The sequence below is a fragment of the Ammospiza caudacuta genome, chromosome 2 (genome assembly GCF_027887145.1).
Source record: "Ammospiza caudacuta isolate bAmmCau1 chromosome 2, bAmmCau1.pri, whole genome shotgun sequence".
Lineage (NCBI taxonomy): Eukaryota > Metazoa > Chordata > Aves > Passeriformes > Passerellidae > Ammospiza > Ammospiza caudacuta.
The window spans coordinates 35621427-35638840 of record NC_080594.1 but is presented as its reverse complement, the minus strand read 5'-3'; the positions used below and the strand labels follow the sequence as shown (position 1 = coordinate 35638840).

At 41.3% G+C, this 17414-nt stretch overlaps 1 protein-coding gene across 1 annotated transcript in view; it reads left to right on the top strand.

The window, feature by feature from the left end:
• Positions 1–17414, top strand: part of TENM4 (teneurin transmembrane protein 4) — a 387133-nt gene that overhangs the window by 276335 nt on the left and 93384 nt on the right. The window contains exons 16-17 of the mRNA XM_058800438.1: positions 4606–4752; positions 16927–17143. Coding sequence (XP_058656421.1) covers positions 4606–4752; positions 16927–17143 — 364 coding nt within the window. The remainder of the gene's footprint in view (positions 1–4605; positions 4753–16926; positions 17144–17414) is intronic.

Genomic DNA, 17414 nt, shown 5'->3' with positions numbered 1-17414 from the left:
TTCATAGTTTGCAAGGATCAGCTGATGCTTTGCTCCTCCCCTTTAGTCTTAGGGAAACTTCTACAGGTCTCATAGCATTTGTTGTTCTCTCAAGCTTCAGGCATTTGCATCTTCACGTGTTACATTCAGCCATGTCCTACTTGTCCCAGAGCTCAGCTGCTCTCTAGGACTTCATAAGAACCTCCATCAGGGCTCTCCTACCGACAGTGAAGGAAAGATAATAAATAGCCTTTTCTTCTAAGTCTTATTTCAAGTGGCAGTGAGGTTTGCCTTGAAGAAAAATACCAGTTAATATTGCTTATAGTTGGACTAATTAGAGAAGGCTTTAACTGTACAGATCATTAAGAGCAGATTATTTTACCAACAGTCTTAAAAATTGCAGGATGACTTCTGGTGACAGTCTCCTTTGACTCTGATGGTCTGTACTTCTCTGTTTCAAAATTAACCCACTTTTTATATTGCTTCCCTGGTCTGTTCTCTCACTTGCATGGCAGACTGAACATCTTTGTGAATGCCCTTCAGAATCTTTCATCAGCACTTATATGTGCTTAAGTTTGAAACTCACATAAAGGGTTTCCTCCCCCTTTGCCGAAAAAGCCCTATTCATGTATTTAATTCTCTTAGTCACCCAAGTAGAGTTAACACCACAAACAGGAATAATGGATCTTTGGTGACTTCTAGCCATGAGAAATCAGAGCTGCAAGATTATGGTGGTGTAAATCTCTGAGGATTAAGCCATCCTGCTGTGGTGACATTCAGAAGCAATTCGGAAACAAGATGATCTCTTTGCTTTATTCCCCAGCATGGGGGAAAGGAGAGGATAAAGTTTATTTTGTATCATCTTTTCATCAAGTGCTTTGAAGTGCACTGTTTGTGGAATGAGGAAGCTTGTACCATCCTATCTGTGTAGTGTAAGTGATGGTAAAGTCTCTGTGCACTGAACCACTTCAGAAATAGTACTTATAGGTCCATTCTCCTGGATATATTGGCTTGTGCATCTCTGTTGTCTTCTAACTTTCTGAAAACCCAAGTCCTCTAACAACTGCTGTATTTTTTTTTCCTATTAATTGTTTGCTTTCTCTATTCATCTTTAAAATGCCTGCTCTCCTACCAAACCATGATACTAGGGGTTCAGTTTAATCCTCACAGCATTGGAATTCTAATGAACTATGTAATCTGGAAAATCTCTATGTTCCTATACTTGTGAAGAGCCATTTCTGTCATCAGGAAACAGTTCTTTCTGGTTCCTTGGAAGAGCTTTATCTACTAAGAAGCAGAGATTACATTCTCCTTAGTGGGAAGGGACAAACTTACTTTCTAGACTTAAAGAGTGCCAACACAGTGGAGTATAAAATTGCAGGAGTTACCCTACTTTAGGTATCTACAGATGCTTATCTCTCATCAGGGCACCCTGGATTCCTGTAGTATTCAAGAAGAAGAATAGATATTCTTATGAGAAACTTGCTCTCGTCTCTCCTCTCCTCTCCTGACTGATGCTTTTTCTCTGCTTGTCCTCTTTCTGAAATGCTTGGCTTACTTTCTCTGGGTGCAGATCAAGAAGATTTCAGAGTAGATCCTGAAATCTCAAGCATGTTTCATATAGACAATGACTTGCACACAAAATTTACATAGGATTGAAAGGGGTCACCTCAGTTAGTGTCTAGTCTTTTGCTGGCAAGGACACATTGTGTAAAACTTTATATAAATTTACCAAGCTCTATGGAAAAGTAACTGAAGAATCTTCTCCTTAACACTCCCACAGGGAGTCTGCTCCAGAACTTCATTCCTTTGATCCTTGCAAATGATTTTTTTTCCTAATTTCCAGCCAGAATCTATTCATGTCCATTTGTTTTTGTGCCAGCAATACTCTCTTTACGTTAAATAGCTTTTAAGAAGTTTTCCCTTCTCAATGTTTATGTGTTTCATTAACTTTTGGGAAAAAAAATCATAGTCTTTTCAGCCACTATTGTCCAAGGAGAGACAAATCAAGCTCTTCCCATTTCCTCAGATGCCAAAGGTGCTTCCTCCAAACTATAGCATCTGTTTTCTGCCACTCCAAATTCCCTTTTTCCTAAACATGGGAGAGTAGAGCACATGCAGTTCTGTATGAGGTCTTTGTTTTATAGAGAGATTAGTTTTCCCTTACGTTTCCCAGGCACTTCTCAATGAGCCAAGATCATAGTGTCTTCAACTTCATCCAACTCTTTCTGGTTCTCACTTCACTCCTGTCCAGGTCAACACTACACCCCCTTTGTTCTGCCCAGTCTCTGCAACTGTAAGAGAGAAGAGAACTTTTTGGCAAAAGTTTTAGAGAGTCTGAGGAGTAAAAACAAGAGGTGTGCTCAGTGGTGATACACCAGCCAAGCTGTAATGGAGCCACCCAGTATACACATGAAGCGAGATTTCTTCAGAGGCTTTTCATCTAGACAAACCAAAGCAATGGCACAGGTTGCCCAGGGAAGCTGTGGATATCCCAGCACTTGAAGAGCCGGATTGAATGGGACTTCAAGCTTCCTGGTCTAGTGGAAGGTGTTCCTGGCCATGGCAGGGAGATTGGAATTCCATGGCCATTTAGGCCCATTCCAACCCAAACTGTTCTACGATTCTGTGATTTTTAGAGAGGGGAAAAACTCCTATCTCTACTGTCAGGATGGTCTCATCCAAATTAGATATATCTACTCCAAAATGGGATTACCCACCTAGCCAAGTAATTTTGGGAGGTTATTTAATACTGTTCTTCCTCTTTCATTCTCAAAATAGCTGAATGCTTTCAGCTTGTACTGAAAGTAAGTAAAGGGATCAAACATATAAATTAGCTGTAGCATGGAAAAAATCTGATGTAATGGTTAAATGTTTGGCCCTGTTGTAAGTAACTAAAGGGAGGATATTAAAATTAAGAATTTCAAGTAGCCTTGCTTATAAATAGCTCTTCTGTAGTATATAAATACTAATATAGTGTGTAAATACCAAAATACACAACAGCATGCTGACACATTTGCTGCATCCCAGAATACACACTTAAAAGACTGAAATGCAACAAATTTGTTTGTAAAGGAGAAATATATTTAAGATCCTTCTAAAGGACTTTTCCTTACCACCTTTGTTCCTTTTTCCATTTGGCTTGTGTAAATCAATCACTTGTTAAAAAACCAGTCCTAAAAAAATGTTTGTTTTTTTCTGTTCCCTGTGAAAGGTTCTGTGAACTTAAAAATCTCACTGTGAAACAGGTTTTTTTGTTTGAAAGGCATTTCTAAGCCTCATTTCCCCAGTGCAGGACGCACTATGGCATGGGATACTCTAGATTGGGTCCCAGCTCTGCCTTGGGGAGACCCTCACACATCATATGGTCAAACAGGTGTTGAGACAATGCACACCTCTTCACTGTCCTTTAGCACAGAATAGGTCTTTGTCGTTCACACAGGTTCACAAACCTGTCTTGCAAAGCTGAGGACCTTAAAAAACTCAGACTATGTGGCAGGATAGCACTACACACATATAAATAGAGAAAACATTAAAACAGGGCTTAGGAAGACTGAATTGTTTCCCTGGTGTAATCAGTCCTGCTGAGTGACCTTCACAGTCACTTCAGTCCCTTGTACTTCAGTTTCCTAAGCTGTTAAGTGTCTCTTACATTTCTGACAGCTTGGTGGTAAAGATTTTTGAGCTCGGCAGGTAAAAAGCCCCCAGAGGGGTTTAAGCTAAGCAGCCTCCCTCACACCACTGCTTACTGTGGAAATTACTCTGCTGTTTCCTTCAAGGGGTGGGGGGGAAGTACAAAAATCTCAGCAGGAGATCATCAGATGAGAAAGCCAAACCCTAGTGAGCAGACGGGGAGGTTGGTGTTCATCCTCCCTAACTAAATTTTATCACCTATAAAAAGCCTGCCTCTGTACAGTGACTCTCTCTAATCACTGGGGAGAAATGGATGTTTCCAGAGCATGCTTCAGCTCATCACCATAAGCATCAAACCCCCATGAGGAGACTTCTGCCCTGGGACAGTCTGTTTCTCTGCTGATTACAGAGAGTTGAAGGTATCTCAGTTTTAAATTAATTTGAACCAGATGAGATGAATCTCTCCCAAAATTACCACAGGAAAGAAACTGGATGTCTTCAAAATATTTTCTACCTTTCCCTTTCCAGCTGGGTTTGAATGCTTACCAGTCTGAGATCTCAGTATTATTGAAAGCTATCTGCTTTTTCTGCTGGGTGTTGTGAACTTTAATCCCAAATGCAACTTAGGTAACCCTAAGTACTAGTCTCCACATACTAAATGTTTTGAGAGGCTTGGAGGGCAATGTGCTGCCTTGCCTTTGCAACCAATGAAGCAGGAATATCTCAGTTGCCCCCCCGAAACTCACCATTTCCTCAGTGCAGTGAGTGTGGTTGGGCTGTGAGGACCTCCTGGGAGAGCCCAGAAGCAGCTGCCCATTGAGTAGTCACCACCATCCTGACACCAAAGCGAGTTCATTCCAGGTGGGAAGACACCAAGTGGGAGTGGAGAAATCAACTGAAGGCAAAGGGAAAGAACTGTTCAATGAGGCCCTTTCCAGGCTGTGTTGCTTTGTGTTTTGAGTGTGTTTGAATGTGTGGCTGTTTGCCTTGCAGAGGGATGCCCTGGCTTGTGCAATGGCAATGGCAGATGCACTCTGGACATGAACGGCTGGCACTGTGTCTGCCAGCTGGGCTGGAGAGGAGCAGGCTGTGACACTTCCATGGAGACGGCATGCGGTGATGGGAAAGACAACGATGGAGGTAGGACACGAGCACATGTGATACATCAGGCTTCACAGAGCCTATAAACCTCTCACAGTGAACAGTCATCTGGGCTTGATTCTGCAGGGCAGATTGTTTTTTGACAGCTGGTAGAGAGCAGACAGCAAAATCTGCCAGGCTGACTCAGCCAGAGTGGATTGGAGTTCAAATTAAATGGGTTTGGATCCGGGGTTCCAGGGCTGAAGAGGGACATTTGTTTGTCTTCAAATCAAGTCCATAGGGCAGAGAGCAGGCGGAAGCTGTGCACCTGTCCAGTCCCTCCATCCCAGCCAAGTGGCTCAGCAGTGACATGATGGGACCACCTCAGACAGTGAACATCCCTGACTGTTCAAACTTTGCCCTCGCTGCCTGAGGCTTTCATCAAGGCTCTGCAGTTGGTCACTACTGACTTTGGATGGATATTTTTCATAAACTTAGAGACTTGGGTGTCTGATCCCCATGCCCACAAGCCATCCAATCCCTTTCAAACCATGTTTTATTGATTACTGTTCTGTATGTAATGATGTCAGGCATGTGAATAATAGCTCTGTGTAATGCAAACTTAATATTCAGAGTTATCTCATTACAAAGGAAACTGTGGTGCAGTGTGAAGGTTTGAATTAGAGAGCAGGAGATGAGATATTAAATTTAAGGCATAAGGGAGACTGCATAATTTGTTTTGTTGTCACTCAGCAAAAGGCTTTGTAAACCGCAAGTCTGGGCCAGGACCCAGACTGTGAAGTAGAGACTGCATTTTGTAAGTCTCTGTTTTATCATATTCACAAGAACAGTACAGTTAAAAAAAAATAGTAGCCAAGCCAAGTCTGTGATTATCTGCTTCACAAAAACTGTGATTCTGATTGAATATTTAAAATACTTCTGCACATCTGGCATGGCAAATGGACCAAATTAGCTCTTCAGAAAAGATGGAAAAATTGGAGTACCATACAAAGAGTACACACTATAAAACAAAGATGGCTTTTTACCTCATATGGAACTGAATATCACTGACTTGTCTTTTCTATTTACAGCTGACACAGGGCAGCAATAAAGGTCATCACATCAGATGTGTAAAAGTATGGTAAATAGACCAAAGGTTAGTCCCAGTTTCCATGGAAAAAAATAACCAGCAAAAGCCATGTGAAGTTTTTAGTAAGAGAAAGACAGAAGTAGTAATCCAGCCTAACATACCATGTAAATCACAACTGCATGATATCACAAAGAGCAGGAAAAGACCCTGAGCATCTCTTTGTACCTCTTGAATCAAGGGTTAACCTTTTTACCTGGGTTATCCTCACCTTGAAATGAGCTGCCTTGCAAGCCTGCAGGACAGCAGATGTACACAGGAGAGACGAAAGGCATTGACAGGTTTACAAGTTAGTGCACATCAACTACTAACTGGCATTTGGTGAATCTGTGTGGAGCAATGGCGTGCACAGCAAGAACAGAGCAACTGATAGGTTGTAACTTACTTGTGGCAGCTTGTTCATGTGTCAGAGCCCACAAATGGGTGATGACTTTACTCTTGGTACACTCAAAAAAAAGAAAATGTACATGGTGTGCATTACAGATTACAGATAATCAGTCATACACTGTGCCTTTGATTTGGCTGTGTTACTGCTAAGGGCTCTCTTCAATGAGCACTGTGCCTTCTCCACCTTTTGGAATTCTGTCGCATACACTGGAGTGATGCATGCTCAGGGCTGAAGAAAGGTGGTTTATTTTGGTTCACTGGAAGGAATCCAAACATGGAATTTGCTCATGAATGTTGGCAATGGAGGTAGAAGTCCTTCCGTGAAGCTTTAGAAGTCAAACAACTGACCTAGTCAAAATGGATATCACGAGTGGTAAGAAAGAGGTTATTGGGGCTGCTCACAGTACTGGGGCGTTCATTCTGCTTGAGCTCATACCTGGTTCCTACACTGTGGTGTCAAGTGTCTGCTAATCAAAATCTCTGCAGCCGGAAATTCCTCAGGATAATGAGAGCTGAAGAAGTCAGAAACATTTTCATCAGCTCCCAGCCTAATCATACCCTGAGGGAGACGGGTGCTAAATTACAGGGTGTGTTCAGCTCTTAAATTTGGAGGCTGTTCAGATAAACAATAACAAGCTGAGCAGGAGTCACTCAAAGAAACTTGGTGAAATGTAGTCTTTGTTAAGGCTAGTAAAAAGTTGTTTCCGAGTGCAGTTCCCTCTCCACAAAGTGTCATTTATCAAAGCTAGCACTTAGGTTTCACACCCAGGTCCACTTTGTTTACACTTTTAAAAACCAAGCCCATCAACTTGAAAGAAGCTGTAGTGAGTGACTGAGAGCAGGTGATCATCCAGTATCAGTTCAGAAAAAACTGTGCAATGACAGAGCTGTAACAATCTGGGTAAAAGGCCAAGATTTTGTACATTTGACCTAAGAGGCCACCTGTATTGCAACAAACAGGAGGTGTTTCTTTAAAACAAGATGAGAAAAGTGGTTTTTGCCTCACTTCAGCAGAAAATAACCTCTAATTCATGTCTGCAAACACTCACTACAAAAGAGTAGGTGTGACAGGTAATACCTATATGTCTCACCCCACACTGACTGTTCTGTCATGTACTTGAAGAATAAGTTTGAAAGTTTAAAAAATCAAGGAAATTACCTTCTGTGACAAGTCCTAAAAGTGGAGTTAATGGCATTTGATAATACCTTGAGAAGAGGCTGGTATTCCATAGGCTAAATATGGGCTCTGTTGCATTGGTAGACTCCTCTGCTAGGAACATAGCATATGGGAAAAACTGAAGGGAAGAGAGGATATTCTTAACTAATCTCATGAATATGCTGTTGAACAGCAAAGCTGTGTTACCTGTCCTTGTTCTGGAGAAATCATCTAACTGTTGAGAGCCAGAGTTGTCCAGTTCTCCATTTCAATCAGTTTGCATGAAGAGAAGACCATGCTGAGGTGAAATCATGAGAGGACTACAGATGTTAAATGAAATTGCTCGTTTGGTCTAAAAGTTCAACACAGTTCCTTTTTTTGAGGGTCATTGTTGTTGTTTGGGGCTTCTCCGGAGTAGCCAAGTCTTCCAGGTAGGGTAAAGCTTGCTGGTTTTCCAGGAACTGGAACCGACCCATCCTTTATTTTCTGCTTTAAACAATTTCAGTTCCTGTGCAGCTGCTGAACTCTGTCAAACTTGAATCTACCTTACTTGTAGAAGGCAAGAGACAATATTTTTCTCATATGAAAAATATGTCTGAAATGACAGTGTTCACAAGATTATCTAAACCTTCATGTTCATTAGCAGTTTCTGTTCAGTTGTCTGCTGTTCTCAACTGCCTCTTCCCAACTGAAATACTTCCAAAGGTGAGTGTTAGTGGTTAAGGGATTAGATAGGTAGATAGATGGCTAGGTAGATAGATACCCTTCCCAGTCAAATAAGGGTGGCTTGTCATAACATATATTGCACACCATTACATAAAAGTGTAGAAACATCATTTTTCTTAGCTGTCATCTGGTCAACAGTTTTCCTTTGGGACTGAGAAAAATAAACCATCCTGGTTTCTTTTTCTGCAAGAATTGTATTAGCGAAGCTCCTTCACCTCAGTTTATGTCTCATTTAGCCTAGGACAAACAGAGAGTTCCAATGTACCCATGGCCCCATTTTGCCTTTGCAAGTTCAGTCTGTGCTCCACCAGATGCTTCCCAAAAGCTAGCAGGTAGAGCTATTTGTATGCTTTCCTTGACTTACCCTCCTGGACCAGAACAACTCAAAGTTGCCTTAATCTCCCAACCCTGGAGCGGTGAGCAGGTCACTTCAGGGACAGTGTAATTCAGGAATGGTTTCTCTGAGGCAAATCATTGCTGTTTGTTTAACTGTACCACAGCCCACTGGCAGCTCCACAGTGCCTTGCCCCATTCAAGGATCAGGTAGTGCTTGTGGTAAGGTGGAGACTTACATAATGCTTTGGATCAACAGCATTTCAAATCTTTGGCAAGAGAAACTTTGGCACAGCACTCTGGCCTTCTTAACACCCATGTGTTCACCATCTGTCCACCACATGCCAAAAAGTGTTAGAGAGCTGGCAGAAGTCTGCACTGATCTGTGCAGTGCGTAGGGGTTACACCTGAAGTTAGTCTCAGGGTTTTAAAGGGAACAGTAAAGAATCCAGGAGAACCCCAGAATGCAAACCTTTGTCTTTGCAAATGGTTGAGCTGCAGACAAAGTAGAGGGATGCTTTCCGATACTTCCTTTCTTCTTTTTGCCCTCATGCCCTGGGCTTTAATAGATGAGAAGATTGTCTCCTGGGCATGGTGTGTGAGTTGTCTGCTTCCTCAAAACGATAAAAAATTACACAATAATGTGCTGGCTACATTTGTGGAGGGAAATATTGAGATCTGAATGCACCTGGGAAAACAGCCATCATAAATTATCATTTATCATCACAGATAGATCCAGTCAAAAAACAGGGTCATCTTGGAGGAACCACAAAGCACTGCTAAAAGGATTAGAAAGTCTGCTGTACTTAAAAGATTGGGTAGCTGGTATAATTTGTTAGAAATCACCCAGCTTCTCTTCCTCTGTTTCATGGTGACTGTTAATTGACTCATCCTCAGATAAAGTGACCAGTTCACATTTTCAGGTTTCAGCTCTTTGCTGATTTTGTGTTGGATGGTAACACATGGGTGTCTCCTGTGGCTGGTTGTTGGCAGCAAGACTGGCAGGAGGACAGTGTTAACCCAGGGCATTCCGGCATCCTGGAGCATGTGTTGATCATTGCCATTGGAGAGGATTATGTGTTGTGAACTGGGGGGTCTAGCAGTGTCTTGTCTTGCCACCTTGGGAGAGATCCTGGTACTTTGAAGGAGTCCTTAATGAAATGCCTTTGATCAATAGATTCAGAAAGAAGCTATGAAAATGCTCTCTGTGTTGAAGGAAACCTACCATTGTCTGCTGAAATGAGACAGCTAAGTTATGGGAAGGAGATTCTGCACAAGAGCCCAAGGAGTCCTGTAATTCAAACAGTTGACTGCTATTACATATGACTGTGTTATTTAAAATTTGCAAACAAGTGCTGAACACTTAGAGAAAGATGTGAGGGCAATTCCTTTCCCAGGCAGCCAGCAATCTAATTTAGCCCAGATACAAGCAGTGAGAAGCTTATTCAGGTGAAATCAAAACAGAGCAGGTGGGATAGAAGGAGTGAAGAGAATATGAATAGCTAACGTGGACACAGGGTGTTAACAGTCATATTGCCATTGTTCCTTACAGTTGTGTTTTGTTTTCCTTTGTCTTCTTAAAGGGGAACCAAAAGCTGCAACTCTTGTTGAATAAGTAAAATTTATCTTTGCAAAGCACTGGAGTAAAATCCATTTATTCCCCAAATCCAATTCAAGTAAATGGCGTGTCAGTCCTCAGCTCAGGAATTGGATCAGAACACCATTATTCCTGTAAAACCTTTATCAGCACAAACATCCACGTGAACAATATCTTGTTTGTGCAAGTACTGAGCCATTCCTTTAGAGCCTTCCTCTAAACCAGTTTAGATTAGAACTGAAAGAGTAAAACCTGATTTGCTCAAGGGTAAGACTAAGACTTCGTTATCTTTACCTTTGAGCATTTACGTTTAAAACCCTTCCCACCCAAACTCTCCCAATAATTCATCCAAAAGCATCACAGGACAAGACAGTGTCCCCACAAAAAGTGATAATGTTGCCTGATGAATGGCACAGAAAAGGAACTGAAAGATAAGAACTGGATGAGGTAAGAGACATGATTATTTATATAATCAGTGCATTTTATTCTTTTGTTGCCAGTGGAAATTCTCCCATGGGAGACAATGGGGTTTTCTTGTTGTTTTTACTTGCTAGTTTTGCTTTGCCTAATACAGTTTCTCATAGAGGCTCATCCCATTGCAGTCAATGACAAAAAGTGTCATGGTCTTTAGCAGGAGCAGTCCTTGAGTTTGTCATGTGTGCTGTCCCAGATTCACCCTAATCAGGCTCCTTAAGCTCACCTCCCTCTGCCTGCCTGTCTGCCTGGGGCTCCCAGAGTGCGCCACAGTTCACAGAAAGCTCTCTGTGTACAAACAGGTCCATCCCTACCCATGGCCTGCCTGTTCCAGCCTGACACTCGACATGCAGCACCTGTCAGTCTGCTTAAACAGATAATACCACCTCTGGCTGCAGGTTATTTGCATTCTGTTGGTGATGTTAGCATGAATGATTTTTGTTGCAGCATCCATAACTCTGTAGAAATGCTCAATTATTCAGTCTCAGCCAGTTAAGACACTGCCCATTAAATCAGCCAACACAATTGTAGGGCCATGAAAAGTCACAGCTAATTTGAAATTTTATTAGCTCTCAAGATCAGCCCTTAGCTGATCTTGTTTACTGCAGAAGTACTGTCTCAAAATCAGGCCTTTGCTTCTGGACAAAGCTCTAATCCTTGACACCTTTTGGGTGCTGCATGGCAGTGAGTGAGGAACCTGGAAGCTGACTGCACGGGACATGAAGGAAAATGAGACTGCTGTGGGATTTGTGAGCACTTTGCAGCCAGTAAGTGCAGCAACTACTCAAGGAGAGCAGGGACAGCAAGTAACTCCATTACTGCTGAAGAGTAATTATTTTGCAGGAATTTTAAAGTATCTGGTTGGTTTGGGTGGATTTTTTTTTTTTTTTTTGCATTTATCATACAGACAAACATCATAAAGGACGTGATTTTCAGAAAGTGATGGGTCATGAGCAGTGTTTGAAAGCCAAGTAATTTTAGCTCCTCTTAAATTTGGTATCCAGGTGACTATTTGTGGAAGGCAGTGATGATAAGGAGTATCTTGTGAAATTCTTGAGTGAGGTCAGCATTTCCATCTGTTATTATTTAGTGTTGCTGTCTTGATAGTCAAAGTGAGTGTTAAAGTTGTTAAAGTCAGTTAAAATCAATTGTTCTCCAGCTGGCACTATGCAAATTTTACACTTATTAGGCTGAGGTCCTGCTCCAAGAAGACACAGATACCTTTGGTGTTCAGCCCCTTCCATGAAACAATGCTCCCATGGAGAAAAAGCTGAGCATACATTGCAGATACAAAACTTTAATGAGAATTGTGGTTATTTCATTGGCTTGTGCTGACACTTCAGAGCCCTTTGAGACAGGAACAGATGTTTTGTGAACAGAAAATAAAAAGACAGCCTCTACTCCCAGGGAGTTTAAAGTAGTAGTTTGAAGAGCTCACTAATGGGATTGGTGGATTTGCAGTCTTTAAGGGAGTCAGAGCTTCATTCTAAAAAAAAATTGCAACTCCACCCACAAGATACGAGCTAGATAAGTCATCCCAAAATAAAACTCACTGTATAGTGATATAAAGAGTGAAGATTACCTGATAAAAATGGTCTTGGTCCCCTAAAATACAATGTTGGCTGAATAAATTGGAGCTGCTTTATCCTCAATGGCAGAAAAGAAAGGGTTTCTGCTGAGCCCAATTCATTTTCCTTCATGTCCCTCTCTGAAGGGAATGAGCCAGGGCTCACAAGATGACCTGAAAAGGTGCCATCCACTCTGCTTTATTCTCTGATTACTTGAATCTTAGTGAAAGATGCAAACGACTGAACGCATTATTTACCAGATGTGACAATGTCTTGCCAGTGGCTCCCGTTTCACAACAACAGTGGCTTGATTCACCCCATGGTAACTCTAAGATTGCAAAAAGGTATTTATTTCAGTCTTCATGCAAAGGAAGTGGGACCAAAGAGTTTGGGTTTGGTTTTAGCAGGACTGTCAAAGGATATATATGTGTATATAGAATGCATAAACAGTCTCAAAGATGTAAAAATTCCTGTTGCTTGGAAATCAGAAGGAACACAGGAGATGTCTTAAAATCTGGCTTAGTGACACATCTCTGAATTAATTTGTTAATTGGAAGGCATCCATGATTGAAGATGTTTCTGTAGGGATCCCTTGGAATTGGTTGTTGTATCCAGCCCTACTCAGCATTTTCATTATTGTCTTAGAATGTAGTTTACTTCTCTCCTGGTAAAATTTTTAGGTCACCTAAAGCTCAGTATAGTGGTAAATAATGTACCCAGATCATTTTGACACAGAGTGATCTGACTCACATCACTGCAAGATCACAAACAAAATATATCATAATGCAGCAAAATGCAAAACAGCCCTGGGAACAAATAAAGGATGTTATACTGGAGGGTTGAGAGATTCTTGAGAAGCAGTGACTCAGAACAAGATTTTGAGGTCACTGGAGGTAATTGTCTCAACATGAGTTCTCAGTGCAAGGCTTTTGCACCTTCACCTTTGTGAACCTTAGGAGTATTGAAGCCCAAAAATTCTTTGGGGAAGAGGAAGTGGTCTCTTTTCTGCACCCAATATTGCTGACACATTGCTGTGTCCAGTGTTGGTGTCCACACATAAAAGATGTGAAATTACTGGAAAGAGATCAAAGGATGTCATACACCAAAACATCCAGTGGATGGGAAACAAACCTTAAACTGGAAATTTTGTTCTTCCTTAGCTGTTCAGAGAAAAGATTTGAAATGGATTGTTGTTCTGTGTGGAGGTACTTGCACATCAGAAAAGACATCAGAGCAGCAGGGCAGAAGGAACTATGGTAACTTTATGGACAAAGGTCAGACAAGACCAGTTGTGGGATACTGGAGTTAGACAACTCCAACCTTGAAATATGACACAGTTCCCTAGCAGTAATTAAGCATTTCAGAAGTTTATTGAAGGAAGTGGTTGACTCACTGTAATCAGCTCTCCTTGTATATGAGATATTTTTCTAAAACACAGGCTTTAATCCAGTTTTGGGTGGGAAAAAAAATCACAGCCTGTGGGTATAAGAGGTCAGACAAGCTGATCATAGTAGCCTTAAAACATGTGAATTGCAGTAATCCCTCTATGCAAGACTTTAAACTTCTCGCAGAGATAATTCAGCAGCACATTTGTTCTCTGCTCTGAAGTGCCATGGTCATATTACAGTTATACTTAATTAAGGAAGCTGTCGCTTTTTAAAACCAAGGGCTCTATAAAGGCATCCATAACTAAGAACTTACTTGCAGCCTACCTGTGCTCTGGGAGCTACTGGAGTTAGGAATTCACATGCAGGGGATGGGTCTCTGTGGCTTTGCTGCTGCTAAACTTGGGGTGCAGAGGGCATTGACTCCATGTTCACCTTCCTCTGTTACCTGTCTGAAAAATTTGCAGTGATCTCTAATGAAAATTCACCTTTGTGCTTTATGGATTTCAAAGGTGTTTTGAATTACAACTTCATATTGTTTTGTTGAATTGGACAGTTAATGCCAGACTCATGGGTCAGGAGCTTCTCGCAAATGTCACTTTATCCTCACTCTTCTGATGGATCCAGTGAGAGATCTCAGGGCATGAAAAGTCATAGCTGTGTACACTGTTGTTGTATCTGCTGACAAGTCACTGTAGGGTACCACTTGGATGACTTTTGGACCATACAATAAAAAACACCAACAAAACAGTATGCACACGGAGACATCACTACTTATGATCTTGTAGATTAACTCATGCTGTTCTGCATGACCCAGACAAAAATAGCCATTACATTTTCCTAAGCTAAAGAAATGCTTTGTCCTGAAACTGCTTTTGGTATTGGAGGGAGTTGAGTAGCTAAACGCCATTTCAGCCCTCAAGTGCCTTCATGAATTTAGGACATCAGTGACAGACCTTTCTGGTGTAGTTTTGCTCAATTTATTCCATTTAGGTCCAAAACACATTAGTTGAAAGTCTTATCTGCAGATGAGTCCTCATCATTCTCACCTGTTCAAAACATTGTCCTCTGCATCTATTCTTCAAACATTTATCTACAGTTTCCTGCAAAGACAACATTTTCTTGCTGTCTTGCAGCTTCAGGCCTCAAAACACATTTCTGATGCCTAGAAAAAAGACAGGTTAATGAAGAGGTATGGTACTGCTGGTTTGCCATCCTTGCAGCCAAGTCTGTAGCCTTAGAAAACATTACTAATGTGTGTGAGAAAATGACATTTTATCTTGTTTGAAACTGTAGTCAATATAGTAACAAGGCTGGTTTGTTGTCTGTTTTTCTTTTTTTTTTTAGTAGGTAGTTGTGACTAAGCCTGTTGCATCTAAGCCAGTCTGTGTTCTGTGAATGGTCTCTCAAACTCCATCTGAGATTTGACCTTCCAGAATCCTACTGATCTAATAATCTGCAGCAAGCAATTTTTTTAATGGGCAAAGAAATTCTAATTAGTTCTTTTTCATTATCACTAGTCATCAAGAGAAAAGGCCAATGGATAGGTTTAGTGTCCAAGATGAACATTTTTTGTGGCAATTTTGTGAGGAGTTATAAAGATGTAGAGATGTTAGGACAGACAGAGGTATGGGTAACAGATGGGATTTTTCAAAGCACTGTTGCTGGCTTAATAGTGCTCCCATTATCATTAATGGCAAGTGCAGAGCACTTGTGGAAATGACCCACTGTCTGTGTGTGTCTGTGTGTCTGTGTCTGTGTGTGTGTGTGTGTCTCTGTGTGTGTGTGTGTGTGTGTCTGTGTGTGTGTGTGTGTGTCTGTGTGTGTGTCTACGTGTGCACAGAGCAGGTACTCATTGTCTTTGACCTACTTGGAAGTTCTGGGAGCCCCTACCAGGCTTGTTCAGCTTTCTGTGTGCGAGTAACCACATGAAATGATGATGTCATTGATGTTTTAAACACTACAATATTCCAAGATTGGAACAGGTATAACTCAACAGAATCCAAGTCCATGACGTATGAGCCATCTTAAGTACTAGAACAATGAAAGATGAGATTTCATCCTGTTTATATTGAAGTAAATACAAAGTAATGCAAATAACATTAGTGAAAGGACTTCTAATTCATACTGGTAAAAATGGGATAAAATGGAAGCTTTTACAAATGGCAATATTAACAAAATGTCTTGTTTTAATTTACTGTTTCTTTGAAATAAAAAAATCCATTATCCTGAAAACTAAAGATTTCACCCCACTTCAGGAGGTCTCTGCCTCTCAGGACAGTGTTGCTCTCCAGGCACATTCATTTCTAGCCTCTCTGCTGGTGTTGTTAGTAGGATGCTTGCTGTAAAGGTGGTGTCTGTGACATATGGAGCTCTCAGCAGCTGCACAGAGACCAACCACTCATTTCACAGAGGTCTGGGAACAGCCATCACATGGTAGTAATTTCCATTCCCTGTCAACCTGTCTTGCTTGAACTGATGAGTTGGAAGTGAAGGGCTCCGTATCCCATTACCCCAGAACAAAAACATCCAGTTCCCTTATCAGATTTAAAGATCTGTCTCTACTACATGCTAACAACTTTTATTGCTAAATGTGATGCTTCATCAAACCTCTTTTGAGCTTTTTTTGGTATTTCTTTTCCTGTCACTGCTTTTTACTGAGCTGTTTGCAATGAGCAGTGGCATCTCCAAATGAATGGGGCATGTTGCTATGGCGGTGGGAGGGGGAGTGGTACTGTCTGCATTTCATGGCTTGACTGATATGCAAACCCTTATTTCACTGGACTACACTCAGCAAGACTTTTCATGTGTGTCCACTGCTGTAATTGTTGTTACTATAAATTTAATGGTGCTGAAAGTGCAAGATTTATATCCTGAGAGTTTGAGGTCATCTGTTACTCTGTGTTGGTATCAAATCAATGTGACCCAGGTTAAAAGAGATCAAACCTTCCCAGCAAAATATCCTTTACTTTGTACTTTATTTTACTAAGTTACATGTATAGATCTCTCTGCAGCCATGGTAGATACCATGGCTTTATTCACTATTTAGTCCTGCTGAAAGCAAACCTGGTAGCTTTGATGTGATGCGATTATATTAGAAGAGGGGTACAGAAGTTGTGTATTTTGGCAAAAAACACCACAACAATCTTTGGGGGCTCTGGAGTTTGTTATCAGAGTGACTGAGTTGTAGAATGGCACATCCTAGGATTAATCTGAAATATGCTTTTTTGAGAGCTCAGTCTCATATATGAGTTTTCATGTATTATATACTACTGCATATTTATGTTATGTATTAATGTGTATTTTGAGTTTCTTATTGTGACTTTAAGAGAACATGCCTTACTCAATGTTAATGAAACTCCACATTTCTCTGTTGTCTGCATTGGAAGGAGTTCTTGCAACCTGAAGTCTGCAGCATTCCATGTTTCCATTGCTCTAAAATGTTCCTTACCCTTCTGTAGATGGCCTGGTGGATTGCATGGACCCAGACTGCTGCTTGCAGCCACTCTGCCACGTTAATGCTCTGTGCCTGGGTTCCCCGGACCCCCTGGATATCATCCAGGAGACACAAGCCCCCGTCTCCCAGCAGAGCTTGCATTCCTTCTATGATCGAATCAAGTTCCTGATTGGCAAGGACAGCACTCACGTCATCCCAGGGGACAATCCTTTTGAAGGCGGGTAAGTGAATTTTGGAGTTGATTCAGTAAGTGGTGAAGCATAAGCCACTTGGCCATTTTAAGACATGGAAGGGCAGCAAGACGCAGAATAATGAAAATTTTTTAATGAAGTAGATACTTAAGGACTTTTGTGGCTGATGTAGTTCTGCTGACTGTCTCTTTGGCTACAATTTCCTGCCATCCAGTATGGCAAGATGCTTCTCTTCCAACATATATGAGCAGTTCCATGTTTGCTCACTTTCCTTATTTCAAGGAGTGAAAGGCATCCATTC